General features: G+C 34.7%; 1 protein-coding gene across 2 annotated transcripts in view; it reads right to left on the bottom strand.

Moving 5' to 3' along the window:
* The window catches only part of Nsun6 (NOP2/Sun RNA methyltransferase 6), a 50506-nt gene extending 31193 nt beyond the window's left edge, over positions 1 to 19313 (bottom strand). The window contains exons 1-5 of one of the 2 annotated variants that reach the window (XM_076832436.1): positions 18780 to 19313; positions 15590 to 15745; positions 11862 to 11941; positions 2989 to 3098; positions 1452 to 1605 (exon numbers count right to left, since the gene is read on the bottom strand). In XM_076832436.1, coding sequence (XP_076688551.1) covers positions 1452 to 1605; positions 2989 to 3098; positions 11862 to 11941; positions 15590 to 15745; positions 18780 to 18854 — 575 coding nt within the window. In that variant the 5' untranslated portion in view covers positions 18855 to 19313. Of the gene's footprint in view, positions 1 to 1451; positions 1606 to 2988; positions 3099 to 11861; positions 11942 to 15589; positions 15746 to 16151; positions 16186 to 18779 lie in introns of those variants that run through there. The other variant, XM_076832437.1, reaches the window with a different exon arrangement.
* Positions 19314 to 20200: the final 887 nt, after the last annotated feature.

Here is a 20200-nt window from a genome sequence, read left to right as displayed (position 1 = left end):
ATCGAGTTTATAAGATACTCTACTCAGTACCTGTATGAAAGCTGAAAAAATACCTAGAATCATGCTGAGCAATGGCAAAGACGATACACTACACCCTCCTATCACCTTTTTATAGAATAACTGCCCAAGTGTTGACACATTCCCAATATGACCTTTTCTACCTTTGTCCCATTTTATGAGTGGCAGTGGAGCTGATCAGAACAGGAAGGGGCCAGGACACAGATGGCATGGTAGACAGTGATTTATAAAGACAAACAATGCAATCAAAGATAGTCAGAGACTATCAAAGGAGGAAGAGAGCGCACACAAACACTGTCAGAGAAAGTCAATTTTTTTTTTTTTAATAGCTGCCTTCTACTCCTATCAATAAAGGAAACATTCAGAACACTGATCCGAAAACATTACTCAGCACAGTAATAGGAACCACCACATCAAATAAAAGAACTGAAAGTATATCATTAATAATGAACTAAAATATCAATCCCCTATTATAGACTCAAAGAGAAACAGAAGACATTTGCATGATTTTCATACTCCCAAAGCCTTGTAAGGAGAACACAATTAAGAAAGTATTACTATCGAAATAAAGGAAATCCAATAATCTGTTTCTTCAGAGGAGTTTCAGTTAGACAGAAAAACTGCTGTAACATGAAAAACTGTTCCAGGAATCAGGGATATGGTCCAGTTCTAGATGGATAAATGCAGAGATCTTAGTATGTCCATGTCAACTTTAGAGAAATGAAGATGTCTACAGCATTCTGAAACAAGCTGAAAGAACTAAGAGACTGTATTGTTCATGGATTTAATTTTTTTTAGATTCACTAACTGGCTTTAACAAATCCAAACATAAATTTTTGACAGAAATATTCATGTGAATACTGATTTTCTGATAAATTTTTTTATTTAAAAGACCTTATTTTTGCTGGGTGTGGTTGTGCACACCTATAATCTCACCTACTCAAGACAACAAGGCAGGGGGATAATAAATTCATGGCTTGGCAAGTCAGTGACACCCTGTCTCAAAAAATAAAGGGCTAGGGATATAAATTAGTGGCAGAGTGCCCCTTCATTCAATCCCCAGAATCAAGGGGCAAATTTTTTTTTTGTATTAAAATCACAAACATTTTTTTTCCACAAAATTTGAATGTTAAACTGATCTAGATGAGTCATCTAATCCATTCTCTATCAAGTCAAGTACTGTTCCTCAAAGATGCAAAAATCATAAAAATTCAAAGGACAAGTAAAATTGTTTGACAATCAGCATGTGACTGGTTGCTTATGTAGGCTTTTTAATCCATTTACTGTTTTTACCTAAAGGGATTTTTTTTTTTCCAAAAAATCATGGGATTATGGATTAAATAATTTTTTTCCATTTGAGTTTTTGCATTGTGTACACTATCCTTAAACCACTCAAAGGATGTTTATTTCTCCCATAGCATTGGATACCATACTTCATTTCAGGTAGCCCACTGAAGATTTCTTTGCGGCTTAGTTCAGAAATTCCATTTCCAAGAAATACTTTTGTTCCTTCAAATTCTTTGGCTCCTTTCTTACATTTCCCTTTAATATCGGAGTACACAGAAATAACATCTCCAGCTTTCACAACTAGGAAAGAAAGAAAACCAGATTACATTAACCCATGTTTTAGGAGAATAACAAAAAGTTCTTCAAGCTACAATCAGGGTTTCTAGGGACACAAACAGTGGAAATAAGCCATTCAAATTTGCTAATTATCTCAATATAATCCTTACAGAAAAATCTAACTTTTGGCTTTAAAATATTCCCAACAATAAATCTAAATGGAGAAATTTTTCACTGAAAATAAAAGAGTAGTCTTTAAAACATCCTTTTAATTGGAAATGTTCAACTGAGCAAAGGAAGATATTTTCTATATAAATTATGATCCCCAAACTTCACATTCTTTAAAATATTTCCTGTAAATCTTTGTATCTTAGCTTAATATGCAAAAGCTCTTTAAGTTTCCTTCCAAAAAATTCCTCAAAAATGTATGCTAAGAGCTGGGCATGGCACACATGCCTGTAATCCCAGCGGCTTGCGAGGTTGAGGCAGGAGGATACTGAGTTGAAAGCCAGCCTCAGCAACAGCAAGTCACGAAGCAACTCCAAGGCGCTAAGACATTGTCTCTAAATAAAATACAAAATAGTGCTGGGAATGTGGTTCAGTGATCTAGTGCCCCTGAGTTCAATCCCCGGTCCAAAAAAAAAAAAAAGTATGTTAAGATTCCTCAAAACAAAATTTCTAAAAAAAAATTAATTTGAAGGCCAGACAAAAACAAACATAGGCTCAATCTGGTCAACAGGAAGTAGTCTGACAATTCTGACATGGATCAAAATATTTACTTCATATATAAGATAACCAAAGCCCAGAGAAGAATAAGATTGCAATAGATTAAAACTTGTGGCTTAGTGGTGGAGGGCTTGCCTTGCATGTGTGGGATACTGGGTTTGATCCTCAGCACCACACAAAAATAAACAAACAAACAGTGTCTTATGACTTCAAATCCACTAAGATACCAGTTAACCATGGGTCTTAACCTAGTAAGCATATGCAATACGCTGTCAATTGAGTGAATAAATTAAAAATATCACATTTAACCTAATGATAAGATTCCAAGTTCTACATGTTACCCTCACAAATGACATGAGAGCAGCCTGAGGTTTTAAGGCAACAGAGTTAAGAATACAAAACAGAATCTCACTTACACTGTCTATTCATCAGTAATTAGTAATTACTCCCTAAACAAATATCACCATGTAAATACTTATGTGGAGAGAAAACAATTGTCAGAAAGCTTTATGTGCATGCTTAATTTGTTAGTCCTTATCAGGTAAAATCCTCACTGGCTATGTTAAATGCTAAGCTTGGAAAATACCTAACAAAGGTAAATTTGAACAACATCTCAACAATACCAAATTTTCCATTTGAAAATACACATGATTTTTAGGGAACTCTAGAACTTATACTTACATTTTGATGCTGATATGATTCCTGGAATATAGACATGAGCTCCTCTTAATACTGCATTACCACATTGGGCTCCAACAATGGCTTCACACTGCTGTCTTTTTATATTCTTTCTATGAATATTAAAAGAAAGTTAACAGTAATATTCCTCCAATGCCTACAAACATTTTCAATGTTTCAATATGAACTCTATATAAATAATCTCTTTAGCCTTGATTTTCCTGAATAAGAGAAAGCTGAAATGAAAGGAATAAATAGAGAGATAGTGTTTAAAAAAAAAAAAAAAAAAAAAAAAACCCTGAGCATTTGAGAAAACAATTGAAAGAGGTCCATCTAGTGGAAGGAAGGAGAGTGGCATAAAAATCTGTTAATCATTTAATAAGCATTACTATTTTCATATTACACTGTGACACTTTTGCTGCTTTGAAAGACTAAAACAGAAAAGTATGCAAGAAATTAAAAACATTTCTAGGACTGAGGATGTGGCTCTGTGGTACAGTACTTAACATGAGTGCAGCACTGGGATCAATTGGAAGAAAACACAACAGAAGAAAAGGAAAGAGTAAGATTTCTAAATTGTTGCATGGAAAATTGTGAATTTTTTTTAATCTAGACAGATAAATCTTTTCTATACAACATTTTTGAGGTTTTTTTCAATTTCTCATTCTTTATGCCACTAAAATCTGGCATCATTTCTAATATTAGGTGAGATTTTTTCCAAAGATCAAAGGTCCTAATGTGATCAACCTTCAATAAAAATTCTGAGCAGTCTCTCATGAGCTTCCTTGGTTGGCAACATTTCACACATGAATTGTGTCCCATAATCTTTTCTTAAAATCCAGTTATCAAATCTCACTATACTTCTCAACTATACACTACCTGATCCCACCTATTCATGTTGCTCAAGCTCAAGTTCCAAAGCACACCATGGTCTCTACTTGCCTTGCATTCTACCCATTGGCAAGTTCATTATTTCAATAATCACTTGGTTGATAATCCCAAATAGTTGAGATTATCAGGCACATGCCAGTAGTACCAGCTACTTGGGAGGCTCATAAAGGAGAATCACTTGAGCCCACAAGTTTAATACCAGCCTAGGCAACATAGCAAGATCCAATTTTACTAAAATAATAATAATAAAGCCACAAATTTTAATATTCAGTCTTTCTAGATTGATATTTTGAATTACTTGCAGGTAGCTATATACAGATGTCTCATAGTAACTTCAAACTCAGCAAGTCCCACAAAATATTTTTCTCTCCTATATTCCTCAGATGAACCCAAATTGAGTTTTTTTTTTTTTTTTTTTTGGTACCAGGGGCGCTCTAACACCTCTCTTGCTCTCTAACACCCTCCAATCATGTGAGAATACAGCAAGACCTCACCAAGCACCTGTACCTTATTCTCAGACTCCCCACCCACTGGAACTGTGAGAAATTTCTGTTCTTTATAAACTACTGTCTCAAAATACGTTTAAACCTCTTCTTCCTAAGCTTTGACTTTCCTTGAGTTATTTAATGCTACCTCAAATTTTGACTTTTTTTTTTTCTTTTAAGTACCAGAGATTGAACTCAGGGGCACTTGACCATTGAGACACATCCCCAGCCTTATTTTGTATTTTATTTAGGGACAGGGTCTGAGTTGTTTAGTACCTCACCATTGCTGAGGCTGGCTTTGAACTCATGATCCTCCTGCCTCAGCCTCCAGAGACACTGGGAGACATGTGCCACCATGCCCAGCTTGACTGACTGCTTGGGTCTAGCAACAGACTTCACACATACATGATCTCTTTGTTACTGGTGTAGTTTCCTGCCTTTTACTTTTAATTACTTTCAGATCTTTATGTTTTGGGTGTTCCACAGTTTCACTCTGAAGTACCTAGCTATGGATTATTTTATCTTTGGGTTCAGACTTGTACTTCTTAAATTTGTCTTTCATCAATTCTAGAAAATTCTTAATGCTTTCATTATTTTCTTTCCTCCATTATTTCTGTTCTTTACATCTGGGACTCATTAGAAATATGAGCTGTCTTTTCATTCCATTTACCATTACTCAATCTCAATTTCATATTTCTAATTTCTTTATCTCTGATGCATTCTGGATCATTTCCTGAATCATAACCTAATTCAATAATTGTATCAGTTGGGTCTAAGTTTAGTTTGAGGAGTGAATTCTTAATTTTAACAATATTTCTATGAATTATTTATCAATTCTACCTTTTTGTCTTAGTCTTTTGTTTTTAATCAGTTAGGAAAACCAATTTATATCCTCTACCAGAAAGTTCTATTAGAATTTAGGGGATCCTATTTCTGTAGTTTACTGTACACACTAATTTTCACTATGATAGTTTGATTCCTAAATTATCTTTTAAGGATGAGAAAAGTGTGAGGCTTGGCTTAAAAGTGTGCCATTCTAGAATGATTTTGATTGGTTTGTGCCAAGCAGTGGAAGAACTGACTTGGGACCCAATTTATATGTCAATTTCCAAGAATGTAGATTTCAAGACCACTTGAGTAATAAGATTTGAATTCCAAACCTTTGTGAGGTATGGAACCATAGTGCATTCTCAGAATTTTTTCCCCTAACCTAGACCCTAACAGAGACCCCCCCCCACCTCCTAATTCCTGTCTCATACTGACTGCTAGACAGATCTCAGTCCCCAGTGTTAAACCCCTATTAAAAATCAAAGACTCTAAATTTAAAAACCAACAAATGGCCAGATATAGTAGTGCACTACTGTAATGCCACCATCTCAGGAGGTTTCAACAGGAGAACTACAAGTTCAAGGCCAGCCTCAGTAATAGCCAGACCCTGTATCAAAATTGAAAAAATGTGTTGGGTATATAGCTCAGTGGTAAAGTATCCCTGTTAGATCTCCAGTACCAAATAAAAAAAAAAAAAAATCCAAACAAACAAAACATAAAAACCACGAGTGATATTCTTTCTCCAAACCTCACCCCCTAATATTACTCTAGATGCTTACTGCTTTATTTTCCCCATTACTCTCCATTCCTAATTTCTAAATATTTTACTTTATTACTACTCACTCAATTGCTTTATTTTCCCCATTACTCTCCATTCCTAATTCCTAAATATTTTATTTTATTACTAGTCACTTGGCTATGCATTTTATGACCCATTTTATTTTTTTATTACATTCCTAGGTATATGTAGCAGAAATATATTCAGGTTATTTAGTTTACCATACTGTTGAACTAAAAACTAAAATGGATTCCTAACTTCTCCAGCTCTGCAATTCATTTTTTTTTTAAGAAAGCTTTTTGAAATTTTGATTGTAACCTAAGAAACACCAAATACAATAATCCACTCCACATACACGGCTCCATGTGTGTAGACACACACTTTTATCATTTCATGAAACAACTCCTTTACTACACAAATTTTAAGGACAAATATCCACTTAATTCATAAAAAACTGACTTCACAACTCACTAATGTATAACTATTACCAGTATTATATTTCAAAAATACAGATCTAATTGTTACTCTAACACTAATTCTTTGGCTCCTAGAGTCTATGGGGAGAAAATATTCTTAGTTAAAAATATCCTTCCTATTTCACAACCTGACTCTCCTAACTTCTACAATCTGTCCTTCACCCACACTTCTGAAAAATCAATTCAGCAGCCAAATCTGATCTCTTTTATCATTAACCACCAGAATTTTTATGGTGGTTCAAATCTTTGGGTATGCCTTCTTTGTACCTAGCATACATTTACCTACCTAATCTTATCAGCCTAATTTCTACCCATCTTCAAGCTCAACTAAAATACCTGCTTAGAGAAAATCTTTACGAATTTCTATGTAAGTACTTCATTATCCAATAGCACCTCACTTACACTTTCACCATGTTAATCATCATCTGACTTGTACCACAGTTCCCATTAAGCTGAACAAGCATGAACCATTTGTCTTTGTAATACTTGCACCTTACCCACAGCATAAATTTGTATAATGGAACCTTATAATGTTAATTATGAATTTAAGGAGAGAAAATAATGAATTCTAGAATAGATAGCACAGAGAAAAGTTAACATAACAAGCCTGTTTCCCTTTGAAGGGTCTGCTTATAAGGCTGGCCTTAACTGGCATCTACAGTTTAGATTTCAGAAGTGTCCCTACTATTAACTGATAAGAGTAGTTCACTGTGTCTAAAAGCCATAAAAACTGGTATTTAAGATGAACACCAGATTTCCTTCTGCGAGTTTAGACTTTGGGTATGTACCAGGCAGGGGGTGTTTACATGATGAACTCTGAATAGAAATCCTGGACACTGAGGAAATAAAAAAGAGGAAATACAAGAGTTGGCATAGGCCATAAAACATGTTAAAAATTATATTTACTGAGTAAACCAATAATAAGGTGCAATAATACACAATAAAAACTGGAGGAAAAATAGTACAAAGACACCTAATTAAAACTATTAAGGGCTGGGGATGTGGCTCAAGCGGTAGCATGCTCGCCTGGCATGCGTGCAGCTCGGGTTCGATCCTCAGCACCACATACAAACAAAGATGTTGTGTCCGCCGAAAACTAAAAAATAAATATTAAAATTCTCTCTCTCTCTCTCTCTCTCTCTCTCTCAAAAAAAAAAAAAAAAAAAAAAAAACCTATTAAGAGCTGGGGTTGTAACTCAGTGGTAGAGCACCTGCCTCACATGTGTGAAGCACTGGGTTCAATTCTCAGCACCACATAAAAATAAGTAAAATAAAGGTTCATTAACAAATTAAAAAAATTTTCTTAACTATTAAAATAATTGAAAATGAGGGGCTGGGGGTATGGCTTAGCGGTAGAACACTCGCCTAGCATGTATGAGGCCCTGGGTTTGACCCTCAGCACCACATAAAAAAAAATACTAAAAAAAAAAAAAATTAAAAAATAATGATTAAAAATGAAGTAACTAGAAATTAAACCAATTATGGGAATGTCCCATTAAAACAAACAACAAACTACATGGCACTTTTTATCTTTGTTTTGCTTTTTTTTTAAAAAAAAAAAAAATGTTTTTCTTGTGGCACTTTTTATTTTTAACTGCACATTTTAACAACCCTTTAAACAGAAGATGGATAAAACTGATATTAAGTGATACTCTTATATGCCAACCAATTTATCTTCAGATGGACTGCCATTTTTATTTAACCAGCAGTCTTTATGCAATTACTTTGAAATTCTATTGATTACCTTATGACTTCATATAAATTAAAATTTTAAAGTGCTTATTATGGACTGACTGTGCATCCTATCCAAAATCCACACTGAAACCCTAATTCCAATGTGATGATATTTGGAGGTGACTTTGGGAGATAATTAGGTAAGATGGTAGAATCCCATGAATGGGATCAGTGCCTTCATAAGAGGAATCCAGAGAGCTCACCATCTTTCCACAATGTAAGGATAGGACCAGAAGTCAGTCATCTACAATCCAGGAGAAGGCTCTCACCAGAACCCTGTCACCCTATCTCAGATTTCTAGGCTCCAGAACTGTGAGCAGTGAACTAAAACAGTACTGATGTTGGTGAAAAAGCAACTTTAAAAGATGGAAATCAAGCTGGCTAAAGAAGGCAAATCTAGCCTCATTTGGATCAATTATGAAAAACAGGGGAAATTTTATTCTAACCTATTTGAAATATTGTGTTGAAATTTTAATGAAGGGAGAACTAAGAAAATACAGAATTTAAAATTACAAACTGAAGTCAGGCAACGTGGTGCATGCCTGTAATCCTAGCAACTCAGGAGGTTGAGGCAAGAAAATCACAAATTTGAGGCAGCCTCAACAACGTATCAAGAGGTTCTGTTCAAATGAGTTTAAAATAAGGGGGAAAGAAAACCCTGCCTCAAAATGAAAAGGACTGGGGATATATCTCAGTAGTACAGCACCTGTGGGGACAATCCCTAGTACCACCCCACAAAAAATGTTTCAGATACAATGTTCTAAGTACTCTTGTGACCTCAGTTAACTACACAATTAACTAAAGCTCCAAACAAAAAACAGTGTGAACTACAAACTTTCACAGAGAACCTACATTTTTTAATCAGCTCTGCTCACCAAGACTAGAGCTGTGCTATAACAATATCTGATGAAACTATTTCTGAAAAAAAAATTCAAATTAATTGTATAGGCTTTCTCTTCACCACATTCTATATCATTCTTTAGCAAATGGCATACTAGAATGCAACCATGTTCATTCATGAGTTACAAGTAAAAAGGATTCAGTCAACATTAAACACAGACCCTATAGTGGGTAGTACAAAAAAAGCACATAAATATGAACAATAAAGTTTCAAATATGCCTATTTTTAAATAAGCTTAAAGAACATCTAAAAAGGAAGAACAGCAACAAAAACAAAAGTGAGCTAGTAGAATTGAATGCAAAAAAAGCAAAACATATGAAATAAAAAATTAGAAGTATTGCAAACATTTACTGAATATATACAATGTACCATGAACTATTCTAAGCCTCACAACAATCCTATGATTAGAAAGTATCTTTAATTTCCATTTTAGAGATAAGTAGAGATAAGGAAAGCAAAGTACAGAGGAGGCAGACAACTTACGTGCTACATTATTTACGAGAGCCACTTCTAAAACAGTTCATTATTGGCCAAATTATGTTGTTACACTGTGTGCATGTACTAATATGCAACAACAAATTCCACCATATGTACAACTATAGTGCATCAACAAAAAGTGGAGAAAAAAGTATTTTTAAAAAATTTTTTAAATAAAACAGTCTATGACCAAAACAAGTACAGACTTTTGACCCAGGAATTCCATGTAGTATGAATTTACTCTTAAGCTCAATGATAAGATGTACTATATATATAGCTATTTAAAATAATATAAGGATACATAAATCACAGAAAATTATAACATGGAAAAATATCCATAATAGCGTCTTAAATAACAGAAAAACAATTGCAAAACATTACACAAGATTTTCTTCTTTCTAAAAATATATACAAATGAATGCAAACATGCATTCAGGTGTGCAGTTGTAAAGATAAGCTGTCTGGAAAAATATGAATTTGATGCTAAGATAATCAAAATTGGGTGAGAGATAAAATTAAATAGTCACTTTTTAATTTATGTATAATTCTAAAATTTTACAATAAATTTGCCTTTTATAAAGAGGAAAACCCACTAAGTGTTACCTATTTTAAAAAGTATTAATCTGAAGAATAAAATTATTTCAACAGAATGAGAAGTGGCAAAGTTTTAAACCTATCAACATCAATGTTGTATCCTCATAAGGAGTATAGCCTCAAAAGTCCTACAGATGGGGCTGGGGTTGTGGCTCAGTGGTAGAGCGCTCAGCTTGCACATGCGAGACCCTGGGTTCGATCCTCAGCACCACATAAAAAAATAAACAAGTGAAATAAAGGTGTTGTGTTCAACTACAACTAAAAAATAAATAAATAAATGAAAGACCTACAGATCTATCTGTAATACTACAGATCTACTGTAGTAGTTGACCAGTTCAAAAATCAAGAAATGGCAGAAATCAGAACAGCAGTTTCCCGGTAGGGTAGCATAATCCAAGAAAATTTTCTGGGCTGATAAAAATGCTCAGTTACTGAGTCAGGTGAGTTTTGGCTATACAGTTGAATATTTGGCAAAGCTCAAACTGTACACTGAAAATCTCACCATTTCACTTATAAATCTCACCTTAAACTAATCAGATTTTGCAGTTAATCTATTTTTAATTGTAAAAATCTATGCTTATAGTAAAAAACAAAACAGAAGTGTTACAAGTAAAAATCTTTTACTCATCCCCTTTCTCCCATTCCAACTTCCTCAGAGTTAAGCTACTATTCATAGTTGGTTATAACTTCCAGACTTTTTTTTTCATATGTAAAGAAACATACACAAATGTGTAGCTGTCATTTCCTTAACTGCAAATAAAGTAATTATTCTAAGTACAACTATTTTGTGTATGTGTATGTTTGGGGAAACAAATCCATGTCCTTGTGCTTGCTAGGCAAGCCCTTGACCACTTAACTGTATCCCTAGCCCATTTGTTTTTAACACTTAACAGATCATTAACATCTTATTGGTACATAAAGTTCTTCCACCTTAAAAGCCATGTAATATTCTATTGCATGGATAAACCAATAATTAACTATTCTTCTACTGACCACTAAATTACTTTAAAGCTTTAACAAAAAATCTTTATTTTTGTACCATAATTAGTGACTTTTAAATTTTTCTTGGAGCCTGTATAGTAGCACACACCCATCATTCCAGAGACTGGGGAGGCTGAAGCCGGAAGATTCAAGTTTGAGGCTGGCCATCAAAATAAAAAATGAAAAAGGACTGGGGATGTAGCTCAGTTGTATGGCTCCTGGGTTCAATTCCAGGACCAAACAAAGAAAAAAATGGTCCTTAGGTAAAGAACTCTGAAAGCCTGTTTTTCAATATATGCCTTCCAAATATATAAATGAATTAATCAATGCCTGGGACACAGTAATTTAACATAATTGTGAATTGTGGATAAAATTTTATAAACACATCAGTTCTGAACGCAAAAAAAAATTGTATTTTGGTGCAGCTCAAAAACCAGTTTAATTTACCACTGGAATCTCATAAGAAATAAATTAAATAAAGCTTCTCGGAAAGTGGAAAAAAATTGAAATTTAATCATTGCACTAAATAAAGTTAATGTGCATTATTATCAAGGTCCTATCACCCATTCCTAGTCCTCTCTAGTGTTTCCCATGACAAAGTTTACATTTATCAATTTATAAATTCCTGTTTATCTATGGAGAAACTTCACATTATCACCAAAGAGTAAAAAAGAATCCTGTGATAAATTTTTATTAGAAAAATGTAATTTGAAAATGAAATAGTCACAAACCTAGGTCCAATAACAGGAATAAGTAAGACATCCTGAAGGTCTGGATGTTGAAGAACAGGAACAATTAATCCATTAAGCTGCTGTTTTAAAACAAACACAAAATTATAAAGAAATCAATATAAAGCTTGATTTGGAGCACTTTCATTTTGTTCCATGGGATACGGGGGTGGGGAGGAACACCTCAAAATAACATTTTCTTTAAAATTCTGATGTATCTTGACTTTTTTTTTAGGGGGAAGGTAGGTATTGGGGATTAAAGCTAAGAGTACTCCACCATTGAGCTAGATACACACAGCCCTTTTCATTTTTTATTTTGAGATAGGGTCTAAGTCACTGAGGCTGGCCTTGAACTTGACTCCTTTGTAAGACTCAATTTTGCTTACTGTTTCACTTCCCAAACACAAACTCTAAACTGGCCATAGTGATGCATGTCTATCATCCCAACTACTCAGGAGCCTAAGGAGAGGATTATATGCTCAAGGCCAGCTGAGGCAACTCTCAAAATAAAAAATAATCAATTCTAGTACTGAAAAAAAAATTTTTTTAAATAATAAAAAAGAACTGGGATGTAGTTCAGTGATTGAGCACCAAAGTTAAAACCCCAGTACCAAATATAAATGAACACAAACCACGTTTACCTTTCATGATTTACTTTGAAAACATACATCTAATATAGAATTAAATGTAGTCACTTAAAAGATTCTGAATAGGACATTAAAGATTGAGATTACTGAATATTAATTAATATACAATATTAACACCAGAAGCCATGTCAGTTTTAATGAAGAAACAAATGTTTTTGGCAGTTCAGAATTTTCAGTAGCCTCTATATTTGGCTGGTTAGACTGGAAATAAGCACAAAACCAGCACTACAGATGGTGGATGGAGTTAGCTCACATAGGCCCACTGTGTGTGTCCTTCCCAAATTCCATAGCCACACTGGTAGCTTGAAACTGACCATTGTAGGAGTATTTACACCACCAATCAGGTTATATTTCCCAGAAAATTGCCTATTAAATATGTAGCAGCATACCACTGTTGCAGGCAGATGACTTGTCACCCCATGCAGAATGAACAGCAGATGGAACAATGGATTGGATAACAGGACTATATACACAGGAAAATATACAAATATTGAGAACAGTCTATGCCAGGTAACCAGCTAGGAATTAACAACTCAACTTCACATACTATATGAAAGAGCAATAACAACACATATTTGCACTGCTATGTAGTATTCACACACTATCTAGAAAACACTTGTAAAATCTACTTATTTCTAAGTTGATAAATGTAAAAATGTTACTTATTTTAGAAATGTAAGTTTCTAAAATTTCTAATATTTCTACCAAGTCAGTATCTCCCTTGACTTCTGCATCTTCCAGAGGATGTTTTTGACTGAAGCCACATCTAACAATGAGTAATCTGATGGATAAACTCCTTCTCTCTCTCCCTGTTGGGTGGCCTTACAGTATCAACTAAACAGCTCTTTCTAAGAAGATAATAAATTGTGCATTTCCTTTTGTTTTATAAATACTATTTGCTTTATAGCATAGAAATATTTTAAAGATTAATCCTTCCCAAATCAAAGGTTTTCTTCTTTCCTTTTCTATCAGGAGCTTGTTAAGAGGATACAAAAACAAAACTTTCATAAAATCATACATATGACTAACTACCAAAGCAACACACAAAAAAACCAAGCATATCACCTGCTTTTATAGCCCTAGGAAGTATAATTTACATATCAGAAACTCACCCATTTTAAATATATAATAACTTGCAGTAAATTTAATGTTTTTTTTTTTAGTAAATTTTAAAAATTGTGCAATTAGCATCCCAATCCAATTTTAGATAATTTATACCACCCCACAAAAATCCCACTTGACATCTGCAGTCAAATCCTGTTCCCATTCTCGGGTAACCACTAATATTTCTTTACAAATTTGCCTTTTCTGAGCCAGGCATGGTGGCACAGGCCAGTCATCCCAGTAACTCAGGAGTATTACAAGTTCAAAGCCAGTCTCAGCAACTTATCAAGGTCTTGACTCAAAAAAAATATATATATATGCTGGGTATATGGCTCAGTGGTTAAGTGCCCCTGGATTCAATCCCATTGCCTTTTCTGGAAATTTCATATAGAGTAATATTATGTCTCATTTTTATCAATAGTGGTTTGTTTGTTTTTTTTTCCCCAGAGAGAGAAATCTTTTTTTTGATAGGTGGGCACAACACAATGCCTTTATTTTTTTTTATGTGGTGCTGAGAATCGAACCCAGGTCCCACCCATGCTAATCCAGCACTCTACTGATGAGTCACAATCCCAGCCCATTTATCAAGTGTTTTGATGTTAATCTACTTTATTACATTTGTACTATAGAACAGTATTCCACTGTATGAATATTTTACATTTGTCCATCACTAGTCGATAAACATTTGGATCTATCCCCTTTTGACTTGTAAATAATGCCACAAACAACAGTCATGTTCAAGAATATGTATGGCTATGTTTTTACTTGTTTTGGGGTAGATTCATAGCAATGGAATTGCTGGACTGCACAGTAAATTTGTGTTAAAGATGTTACCAAAATTGTTTTCCAAAGAGATTACACCATCGTATATTACCAGCTGTAATTTACATAGCATCCAATTTCCTCCCAACCCTATCAGCCATATGAAATTTAAAATTTTTGAATTGCAATATATGTTCCAGAGAAATTTATGACAAATTACCTAGTACCATACTACTTGGGACATCTCTGGAGGACACACATGGAGTTTGGAATGTGGAAATAGAAAATTTAGAATAGTCAAAACTAGACTTAGTTCTTCTAAGTCCCCTTTCTTGCTAGACTTAGGTATACAGTTTCCCATCTAGTGCCTATGACCCAGGCTTTACTGTTCAATCCTAACCTTTAAAGAAAGGGACCCAAATCTCAGAGTGACTGTCCTAAAATCCTAGTCCGTGAGATCTGAGATTTCCATCAGATTGCGATACTAGAACACCCAAGTTGTTGGAACAATTTGTTAGAAATGAAAACAATCTAATATACTTGAATTACACACACCTCAGATGGGCTTCATTACAGTTTCTTTTCTACTAGACAAAAATATATGTACATGGCTATGAGAGTAGTCATTTAAGGAGCCTAGTCATTTTATGAACTGCTTATATTTTTACCTGTTATTACTCTAAATATTAATTTTTCTGTCTTATTATATTGTTTTGTTCTCATATACTTATCTTCTTACAACATGAGACTTATCAAATGATTCCTAAAGAGACCATGAAACATTCAATAGTGTAATAAGACTGAAGCAAAAAAAAGAAATGAATCAATACCATTGCTAGATAACTGTTTTGAAAGCAAAGAAGACAATACGAGTTAAATAAAATACTACTTTTCTGGCTGGAAATCAAAAAACAGTCATTTTATAATATTGTCTTCACTTACAGAAGTATCATGCCAAAAATATTTTGTCAAGACAACACAAAATTCTTCTTGTTCTATTTTAAAAGTATTTTCCTCATCTAATTCAGAATGAGAAGTGCCAGATTCAAATTTGTAGCATTACCACTTATTATGCAAGCTTGAGTAATTTAACATTCATTATTCAACTTTCTTGTTTATAAGACTGCAATATTATTATACCATTCACTGGGCTTTACTGTGGACCAACATGACACATGGTAGTAATGTAATTTGATATGACAAAAAATTTACACAAACCTTCTTAAGTTCATCTACTAAAAGACTTTTTACATGTTGTACTGAGGCCAAATGTGTATTTACTCTGACAGATGTGAATGATGGAGGATGTGACAGGTGATTTAACAGAGCTTCAAATTTTTCTTGTGCATCTTGTTTACTTGAAACAGCTAAAACCTGCAGGGGGGAAAAAGAATGTTTCTATTTCATCAAAATAAAAATATAGGAAATATGCTTATACATTTGTTCCATCTATTGAAATATCTTTTAACCATTGTTCAGTTCTCTTTCATTTTGTTGTATTGTTTTGTGTTAGCAATGTTAAGAAAAACATAACACTTAAGAGTTCTTAGGCTTACTTGTGGTAATAAACACCTAACAAAATACCTGACATAAAGGACTTAGAAAAACATTGTAACAGTTTTAAAATATTAAAATCTGCTACATCTGTTCATATAAATTCAGGATTTCACTCTACTTCAATAACTGTTCCATCAGTTTTATAGTGTTATTTACTAATTTCATATCCTAGAGCAACTGGAAATATCAATATATACAGAATAAATATCATTGATATACTCACTATCAAAGATCCTCCAGGGTATCAGCTTTTAAATGTAGTATTAAATATAACAAATAGATATCATCCAAAAAAGACTGGCAGAGTAGCAAACATACCTGTCAGAAATGAAGGTATAAAGTCTCACCCAGGTACCCTTGTCATTGAAGCTTTTTAAGGCACCCATTTTCCCTTATTGTGACTACTCCGAATCTTCATAAGCCACTCACCAGCCTACTAAGTCACTGGTCTTAAAATATTTATTTTCTGTAGGTAAATATTTCTTTCCTTTCAGTACTTTTTTTTTTTTAAGCAAAGGGATGGCTTTTGTTTTTGTAATATCATGTAGTTAGTGGGTATAAAAAAAGCAATGGTGTCAAAGATATTTGAATCTTTTATACAAGAATGTTCATTTAAAAAGCTGCTGAAAATACAAAAGAAACAATCAGTGAGATGAACAGAGTGCCTACAAAATGGAGCCGATTTTTATCACAGGCTCAGATAGAGCACTAAACTCTAGGATATAAAAAACTCAAAAATCTTAATACCAAAACAAATAACCCAATCAATAAATGGGCCAAGGAACTGAACAGACACCTCTCAGAAGATGATACACAAACAATCAACAAATACAAATACATGAAAAAATGTTCAACATCTCTAGCAATTAGAGAAATGCAAATCTAAACTACTCTAAGATTTCATCTCACTCCAGTCAGAATGGCAGTTATCAAGAAAACAAGCAACAATAAGTTTTGAGGAGAAAGACATATTCATACTGTGTAAAGTGGTGCAACCAATCTGGAAAGCAGTATGAAGATTTCTTGGAAAATTGGGAATGGAACCACCATTTGACCCAGCTATCCCACTCCTTGGTTTATACCCAAAGGACTTAAAACACACACACACACACACACACACACACACAACAGGGACACAGCCACATCAATGTTTATAGCAGCACAATTCACAATAGCTAAATTGTGGAACCAACCTAGATGCCCTTCAAACTGTGATATATACCCGATGGAACATTACTCAATATTAAAAGAGAATAAATAATGGCATTTGCAGGTAAAATGAGTTAGAGAAGATAATGCCAAGTAAGTCAATCCCAAAAAAAACAAATGTGAATGTTTTCTCTGATATGAGGATGCTGATCTACATTATGGGGATGGGAGAGGGCATGGGAAGAATGGAGGAACTTTAGATAGGGCAAAGGGGAGGGGGGAGGTTGGGAGGGACATGGGATTAACAAGGATGGTGGAATGTGATGGACATCATTACCCCAAGTACATGTATGAAGATAGAATGGTGTGACTCTACTTTGTGCACAACCAGAGACATGAAAAATTATGTCCTATATGTGTAGTATAAATTGAAATGAATTCTGTTGTCATATATAACAAATTAGAATAAAAAACTGCTGAAAATAATTGCTAAATGCCTCCACTTCTTTAAACACACACTTTATATTTTAATTCCCTTGAAATGAATATATGTTTTCCATATAGTATAGTCCCGTAATCTTTGAAAATGCAAAAATCAAATCAAAAGGTCCTGGATTCATTAACATATTCAAAAAAGAAGCAAGTAACATTTAAGTGACTTTAATTTGATTAGAAAATCAAAAGATTTAGAAAAATGAAGTTACTAAAACACTGTAAAGTAGAATAGAGCACAGCCTTTGCTAACACAGAGTTAACAATGAGGACTTCTATGCTACACACTGCCTTTAGCAAACAATTAACATTTTGAAGAGTTATTATGCACCAAATGGATTCCAGGTGCTTTCACCTAAGCGTGACACCCCAAACAGCCTTGTATTTTCAGCCATTCTCTATTTTCACAGAAGAGGAAATCAAGATAAACCATGAGAATTAATGTACTGAGAACCACAAAACAAATCAACTGCTTTAGATTCTAAATCGGAATTTTTTTTTTCATTACACCTCAGCTCATTGCCTTCAGATTTTAAATCGGATCAGTCACATGATTCCTTGGACTCTTCTCACCTATTAGAATGAGAACAGCTGCCTGTAATCAGTTGACTGAGGGAGAAGAATCCCAATTGCCTCTACAATTTAGGCAGACCATTTCAAAAATTCTTTTTAAAGGACTGGGTTTAGTTCCCAGTACTGCAGATTTTAAAAAAACTGCCAAAAAAAAAAAAGTCGTAGAGATTAAAATGCACGAGTTTGTAGATCATCTAGCACAACTGACCACATTCACAGGGGCACTCAACAAATTACAATATCCTTTTAACCTAAGTGTCAGAGGCAGCGCTCCAAGACAACAGGCGTTTTCTTCTATATTGGTCTTAAGTTTTTGAGGACAGGGATCTTTTGTTTATTCTCGTATCCCCTTCAGTGACATAACTACTATGGAGTTAGAGAATATTATGCTAAGTGAAGTAAGCCAATCCCAAAAAACCAAAACCCGAATGTTTTCTCACTCTTAAACGCATGCCTTATTCATCTCCTGTATCAGTAAGCATTAATTCCTGTGAAAAAGACATTGGCTTTTCTCTTATATTCAGATAGACGAATGGTAAAGAGAAAGTTAAAGATTTTTATTTAGATTTTCTATTCCTGAAGGATATGTAAATATTTGAATTTTTAAAAAAGTTTCAAATGTATTTGTCTGACCCACCTCCTCATTCATAAAGCTCTCCTTAAGATAGTTTTCAACCTCAGGCCTCAAAGATATTTTAGGGAAAATAGGCATTTTTTTTTCCGTGTTCAGTTTTCCAAAAGAAACTTTTTTTTTTTTTCCGTCCCAGTTACAGTGTGCAGTATCTTCACAATGAATAGCAACCCACAAAGTCCCGGGACCTTCAGGTGCTCAAGGAAATCGCGACGATCCTGCCGAGTTAAATTCCAAAACGAGGAGGACAGTCCTTGGTTTCCCGAGTTTCAGCTAAATTAAAAGCCGTTTCCTCGCCTCCACCACAGCCGGCTTTGATCCTCCAGGGTCACTCGGGGAAGTCACTGCGAGGCCACGCCACTCACTTTGCAAAGACAACTAAGGAAAAAGCCTTAGTGACAGAATCAATACTTAAATAGACCCCCCAAAAAAAAGAAAAAGAGAGAAAGAAAGAGAAAACTGGAAACGAGGCTGTCAGCAGCAGCTGCTTTCAGCCTTATATTCTAATTTCCAAACCCGCGCCCCCAACTTCGCAGTGGAAACCCGCTTCCGGTCTGCGTCACTTCCGTCGTCAGCGGCACACCCCTCCTCTCTGACTACCCAATCGACAGCCGCAAATCTACATTACGTCACTACTGCAGAGACCCGGGGCCCTGTGCGGGCGGCTCTTGTGCTTGTGACAGGGCTTTTGGGGAGAGACTGAAGGGAGCCCTGCGTCCCAGGTGTGTGGACTGGCGTGGATTGAGTGGAAGACGTTCCTAGCCTGAATAAGTTGGCAGCCCATCAGTGTTCTTCTGGGTGACCTCCAAGAATAGGATGAGGCCAGTTTATTTGGCCGCATCAGCCCCCTATGATTTCATGAAATTGTTTGCTAAGCAAGCGCCCCTCCATTGCTCGAAGCCCCCATCCCTCCCCATTTTGTTTTATGATAGGGTCTCACTAAATTACCCAGGCTAACCTGTAAAGGAGGCTACTCCTGCATCAGCTGTGATTACACGTGTGCAGAACCACGCCTAGCCTCCTAGCACCTGCCTGCCTTATTGTGAATACATCTTTCCCACCTGAGAAAGGAACAGATTCGGGAAAATAAAATTTTCATTACTTTTAAGTGTGGTGTTTATCAGGATTCTTGGGTGACCCATATCTCTGTAATTGTTAAGTATGTGATTTCTAGTGCCAGGCTTGATAGAGTTCAAATTACACTTTGTAACCTCAGGAAAGTTTATAGTTTTTGTAACTCATTTTCATACTTGATATTGTTACTGAAAACTAAATTAGGTAAAGTGCTTTAAACACTACTGAAACAAAGTTAGACCTTAATAAATGTTAGATAGTGTTATCCATGTATTTGAAGATCACTCAGGAGGGAAAAACTAACATGAAGCAAATTCTGATAGACCAGAACTAACTTTTCTATCTCCGGAGGA

Source organism: Callospermophilus lateralis, chromosome 13, assembly GCF_048772815.1.
Source record: "Callospermophilus lateralis isolate mCalLat2 chromosome 13, mCalLat2.hap1, whole genome shotgun sequence".
Lineage (NCBI taxonomy): Eukaryota > Metazoa > Chordata > Mammalia > Rodentia > Sciuridae > Callospermophilus > Callospermophilus lateralis.
Note: the sequence above shows the minus strand (reverse complement) of the source record. Positions and strands in the feature narration are given on the sequence as shown.